General features: G+C 36.4%; 1 protein-coding gene across 1 annotated transcript; it reads left to right on the plus strand.

Annotated features, from left to right (window-relative positions):
• The first annotated feature begins 340 nt into the window (after positions 1–340).
• On the plus strand, positions 341–4,217 carry LOC107913280 (formin-like protein 6). Its single transcript, XM_016841821.2, has 4 exons — positions 341–2,116; positions 2,212–2,414; positions 2,696–2,937; positions 3,041–4,217. Exons 1-4 carry the CDS (start codon positions 585–587, stop codon positions 3,833–3,835), a joined length of 2,772 nt encoding a protein of 923 aa, XP_016697310.2. The 5' UTR covers positions 341–584; the 3' UTR covers positions 3,836–4,217.
• Positions 4,218–6,484: the final 2,267 nt, after the last annotated feature.

The following is a 6,484-nucleotide window of genomic DNA, read 5'->3' on the forward strand; positions in this document are numbered from 1 at the left end:
AGAAAACTGAGACATTTAGGTGGGCATTTGTCCGGTTCGGCTCATGTTAACAATTTTTTCAGTCGACAGTTCATAGTTGAACCGTGATTTTTATCGATTCACAGTAAAGAGGGCAAAAAGAGATAATAAATTAATGAAATATGTGGGCATATATATCTGGGTCACGACAAAAGAAGAAACAATTCCATAAAATAATCGGACAGAAAAGGACATAAACGTGGTCCTTTAATTCCTACCATTTATAGGGGCATAATCGTCCATTTATCTGGAAAACAGCCCCCGATTACCACAGTTGATTTGCTATTCCTCTAAAATAGCAGGTGTCATTCCAATACAGTCCAAATAATTAATTAAAAAGAAAAGAAAAGATGCGGCTATAGACGATCTCATGTAGCATCCAAATCTAGCGGCAAAAAGAAGCTTCCCCCGCAGTCTAAAACAGCAGTAGTCATATTTTTAGTATAATTTTCCTCCTTTTAGTTTGCTGTGTTATGCATTTTTGGCTAAAGGGTCCAACAGTTAGGGAAACAAAGTCCTTTCTTTCCCCCCTTCAGAGATGAATCTTCGACCCTGAAATTTTCACAATGAGATTGAGATCTCATCCACATTTCACCTTCTTTTTCTTCTTGCTTTCATTGTTCTTGTCATCTTCTTCTTCTGTAATTCAAGATTTTATCATTTTTCATAGAAGAATTCTACACCAACCGTTGTTTTCGGTTGGTTCATCTCCGCCTCCAGGCGCTGACACTTTTTTACCGTCACCGTCTCCGCCGGCTCCAGATAGTCCTGTTTATCCAGACCCAAGTCAGCCATTCTTCCCTGAAGTTCCTTCAGGACCAGGGCAGACCGCAGATCAGAATCAACAGCCTACCGCACCATCTGCGCCTACTAATGGCTCGATGTCAATCCCAACTGCAACCCAACCTGCCAAACCAGCTAAAAAGGTTGCAATTGCCATCTCTGTTGGGATTGTCACTTTGGGAATGTTATCGGGGCTTGCTTTCTTTTTGTACCGTCACCGGGTCGCTAAACACCCTGGGGAAACGCGAAAGAGGCTTGTTGGAGGGAACTCCGATAGGTCGCAAGAAGACTCTAGGGTTCCACCCTCCAGCTTTCTTTACATTGGAACCGTGGAGCCCAGCAGGAGATCGGTGGGTGAAGTGAATGGTGGAGCTAATGGTTCGCCTTATGGTAAGTTGAATTCAGTGAGGAGGTCGGATCGATATAGGCCGAGCCCCGAATTGCAGCCATTGCCTCCATTGGCTAAACCTCTAGGACTTGAGAATTCACCGACGGCAATGCCATCTCCATCTTCGTCTTCTTCAGATGAAGAGTCTCAGGGGACGGCTTTTTATACCCCTCAGGGCTCAACGATCAGCAATGAAGAAAGCTATTATACTCCGGTTTCGCGTCGGGTTAATGGCAATTTGGTGACTCAGTCGAGGAATGAAATGAATGGGAAAACAAATTCTGTTCCTTGTTCTAAAAGAACTTCTCCCAAAACAAGGATTTTAGCTTCTTCGCCGGAAATGAAGCATGTTATTATACCTTCAATAAAGCAGCAACAGCAGCAGCCGCCTTCTCCACATCCTCCGTCGCCACCATCGCTACCCCTTCAACAGCCACAAGGTCTAGTACCGGAGCCGCATGAGACTCAGGAATTTACCCACGCAAAAAGGCCAAAATTCTCCTCCCCTCCTCCACCTCCAAATATGGCGCTACTTCGATCAATTAGCAACAATTCATCCCCACAAAGGACAAAAGTTCCTGTTCCACCTCCGCCACCGCCACCACCCCCTATGCCGCCACCAGCAGCCGTAAAACTGTCAATACCCAGGTCAGTAAGGAATTTGAAGACCAATGTGACTCCAAAACCTTCCCAACTGTTGAACAAGCATGAATCTCGGACCCCAAGTCCCAAAAACAGTGCAGTGAGTGGGGCTAGAAAGTCCATGGAAGAGGTGGTTGGTTACAAAGGTGTCAGTTCTTCAGAGAAGACAGACGGGGATGACATGGATAGTGCAAAACCCAAGTTGAAGCCTTTGCACTGGGACAAAGTACGAGCAACCTCGGAGAGAGCTACAGTGTGGGACCAGATAAAATCAAACTCATTTCAGTAAGTTATAAAACTTGTACATTTTATGAGTGTAGATTACGTTTCAAGTACAATCTGGGAAAACTTTCATTTATTTTTTGTTTGCTTGTTTACAGATTGAATGAGGACATGATGGAGACTCTATTTGGCTGCAATTCAACTACAGCAGCACCACCAAAAGAACCTATTAGAAGATCAGTTCTGCCTCCTGTTAAACAGGAAAACAGAGTTTTGGATCCAAAGAAGTCACAGAACATTGCCATACTGTTGAGAGCACTGAATGTAACAAGAGATGAAGTGTCAGAAGCTCTTTTGGATGGTATGTCATGACTATCATTCTTTTCTATTTTCTATCATTTGTTCTTAAAACACAGCAATTGGCCGCTTGTTCATGCTTAAAGCTATCATAGCTAAAGGATCATATAAGCCGTAAAGCATAACTCATAACTAATTACGATGCACATGTAGATATATTGATCAAGAAACATGATGAAAAGCTTCTTCGAGATGCTGATTATGGGCTTCAATTTGCCGATAATCTTCTACTTAAATATTGAACTTCACTTCACTTTCACATGTTATTTTGTTTTGCTTAAACAGGTAACCCGGAAAGCTTAGGTGCTGAGCTTTTCGAGACTTTGGTAAAGATGGCTCCCACAAAGGAGGAAGAAATAAAACTTCGAGAGTACAGCGGGGACGTATCGAAACTAGGCTCTGCAGAAAGATTTCTGAGGACAGTGCTTGATATCCCCTTTGCCTTCAAAAGAGTTGAAACCATGCTGTATAGAGCCAACTTTGATACTGAAGTACAATATTTGAGGAAGTCTTTTCAAACCCTCGAGGTATTATTAGTATTCATGAGATTCAATGCTTTCACCATAAAAATTCTGAAAAATTCTTTGTTAAAACCTCCTATGAGTTCATTTCTCTGTAATGTACTTGCAGGAAGCGAGTGACGAATTGAAGAACAGCAGGTTATTCCTCAAACTCCTTGAAGCTGTTCTTAGGACAGGAAACCGGATGAATGTTGGCACCAACCGTGGTGATGCTAAAGCTTTTAAGCTTGACACCCTTTTGAAACTTGTTGATATAAAGGGAACTGATGGGAAAACTACACTGCTACACTTTGTGGTTCAAGAGATCATTAGATCCGAAGGTGCTGGTACTAACTCTACCGATGGGAATCATGAAAATAAAATGGCCTCCAACTTTAAGGAGGAGGATTTCAGGAAACAAGGATTGCAGGTTGTGGCTGGGCTGAGCAGAGACCTCAGCAATGTCAAGAAGGCAGCTGGAATGGACTCGGATGTCTTAAGCAGTTATGTGTCAAAGCTTGAAACAGGGCTCGAGAAGGTCAGATCAGTTCTACAATATGAGAAGCCAGATACATCCGGGAATTTCTTCAACTCCATGAAAATGTTTCTAAGAGATGCTGAAGAGGAGATTGCTAAGATAAAGGATGATGAAAGAAAAGCTTTATTGCTTGTGAAAGAAGTTACTGAATATTTTCATGGGAATGCAACAAAGGAAGAAGCTCATCCTTTAAGAATCTTCATGATTGTGAGGGATTTCCTGTCAATATTGGATCATGTCTGCAAAGAAGTGGGGCTATTGCAGGATAGAACAATGGTGGGTGCTGCTAGATCCTTTCGGATATCTGCGACGGCTTCACTGCCAGTTCTTAGCAGGTACAATGTGAGACAAGATGGAAGTTCAGATGATGAAAGCTTGACTCCTTGAATTTGTGTGAATACAGGTCCTAAGAAAACTCAAACCTCGGTTTTTTTCCAACCAAACCAACATCTAAGATACTTCTCTTTTCCATTACAACTTAAGCTTTAGTTCACATGGAGACATAGCTGATGGCTAATGTAAAGCCAGAAACTATGTGACAATAAGGTTAGATTGTGGGAAAAATTGAAGGATGCCATCATATACATATCTGGCAATGAAATGGATGCCAAAATGAACAACATGCCAGTTCAGAGAAACACAAAAATATAGTTAATTTCTTTTGTCTGCTTCAACACACATGTAATAGTTAAGAGATTAAAATTTCTTCTTTAGATCAGATCCAAATACATTTTTGAGTCAAAATGATGTTATTTGATATATTACTTTATGCCGTGCTCTGCATTTATTTGACCATTTACTAATAATATATCTAGCAGTTTTGCCAATTAAAAGGATATATATATATATTTGAAAGGTGATCATGAATATGAATGTGTATATATATATTTGAAGAATGCAAATAAAAGTATATTAAGTTATAGCATAAAAAAATGTAAAAATCATTAATTGAAATGGTAAAACTAGAGGTTTACAAATTAAATTAAAATGTGTTAAAGTTTAAATTTGAGTGATTTGTTACCAATAATTGAATGCATATACACATTGATGTGATTATAAAAGTATTATATAGATGACTTGATGTCTACAGTGAATTTTTTAATAATTAATTGCTAATAAATGTTTTAATAATGATATGATTTAATTAAATTAAATTATATAGATGATGATTTAATTTATAGAAATTTTTACTTTAAATATTTTAAAAAAATTTTCAGAAAAACATCAACGCTTCATAATAATGCTCATTTTAGTCACTCTTGTTAAAATGAATAAAAAAATTAACATGAAATTTGTTATAAAATTTTGATTTTCCATCTAATAATAAAATTTTAATTCATTATTATACACACAACTAAACACTTGTCCTTTTAGTCACTACATGCTTTTATTTATAAATGAAAAAGAACCCTAAATTTTGGAAAAAATTAAATCAAAAGGTAGCAATTATAAGTCAAATATGGACAAAAAAAAAGTCACAACAGCAATGTCACTTTCCACAGCATATATACACAAAATTAACACAACAACTACTCTAAATGGATAGCTCATTTCACACTTGTGTCGTAAACCACCTACAATCAGAAGAAGAACTAACACAGGAATACCCAAATTAACCATATACATGTCCTTTAAACGGGGTTCTCAAACACCATTATAATCACAACACGAATAGCAAAGAAGTTTCAAAACAAACAATTTCACATTAAAATTAAAAAGAACCCTAGTGGTGTATCCTTTTTAAAATCCCATAAAAAATCAATTTCAACAAAATTTTTACTTTTTTTTCAAACATATTTCACTAATTTTGGTGGCAGCATACACACCCCTTCAAAAGATTTTCAAACAAAATATATTTTTTTGGCATTTTATATCAACTTAAATAAAAAATTATCATTCATCGCCCTAGATTTTCCCTTCAATCTCTATAATCTCCTATCCGTTGTCGAGAATTTCTATCCATCGGAACCAAGTCTCACTCGTTCTGTAATTTTTTTCTCACTTTGCAATCCAACAATGCTTTGTTTTGACTTGGCTTAGAGTTTGGCTGAATGGGTTATCCCAATGTTAAACCGTTTAGCTTTTTCTTAGAGAAATTCTGACGTGGTAATAAAAATAATAGGTGGAAAATAACAAATAACATTATAATTTATAGTAAATTTCAAAACAGCAATGATCAAAATCAACTTACCATATAACGCCCATGTTTATTTTATAAAATTTAGATCTCTAAGATGGAAACTTGTAAAAGGTGGGTGACTCACCGAATTAATTAAGGTTTTATTTAAAAAAATACTTTTATATTAATCATATAAGTTAAAGATGAATTAACACTCAAGACATGTTATGTTATGCCATGTCATTTCACCGACGTTTTGGGGCAGAACCGACATTTTGAGACATTAGGATATGATTGGTGAAATATTGATGATGGGTCCAAGTTTGATGCTTTATCAAAAGAGCCAAAAAGGAAGGGGTGAGATGGTGGATCCTGTTCGTCCCATTCCCCCACTCAACCCCCAAAAGTATAATAATATACAAAGCTTTTGAATGTTAAGATTGACATACTCATCTTTTTCATGCCTCATTGTGTGTAGATTTTGCCCACTCCAATAATTGCTTTTAATTGGTTTGACAGAGATCATTCATTTTTATGCATTTCCCATATGTTAATGGATTTCCATTGTCTATGCTGGATCCACCATACATTATTACATGTTTGATGAATGTCACATCATTATTCAAACCAAATATTACAAATCCGATCAATGTCTCATTTAATAAGTATTTTTAACTTTCTTTTCTATAATAATTTATATTAGTTTTTTACTCATATTTTATACATATGGATTGTGTATATTAATTAAAATATATTAAATACTTTTTTTATAATTTGTACGAATGGTATGAGAAAAAAAAATACAAATTGATTATTCAAAAAAATTGTTAAAACTAAAAAAATGAAACAATAATTAAAAGGAATAAGTCTCAAAGTTAATGTATAATTTTGAGATTTATCCCTAATTAAAATGTAAA

Source organism: Gossypium hirsutum, chromosome D11 (assembly GCF_007990345.1).
Source record: "Gossypium hirsutum isolate 1008001.06 chromosome D11, Gossypium_hirsutum_v2.1, whole genome shotgun sequence".
Lineage (NCBI taxonomy): Eukaryota > Viridiplantae > Streptophyta > Magnoliopsida > Malvales > Malvaceae > Gossypium > Gossypium hirsutum.

Excerpts from the sequence above, each read along its gene's own strand:
- LOC107913280 (XM_016841821.2), top strand. The coding sequence starts at position 585 with ATGAGATTGAGATCTCATCCACATTTCACCTTCTTTTTCTTCTTGCTT. Across the intron at positions 2,117-2,211 it reads ATAAAATCAAACTCATTTCA|ATTGAATGAGGACATGATGG; the intron begins GTAAGTTATAAA and ends GCTTGTTTACAG. Across the intron at positions 2,938-3,040 it reads AGTCTTTTCAAACCCTCGAG|GAAGCGAGTGACGAATTGAA; the intron begins GTATTATTAGTA and ends ATGTACTTGCAG.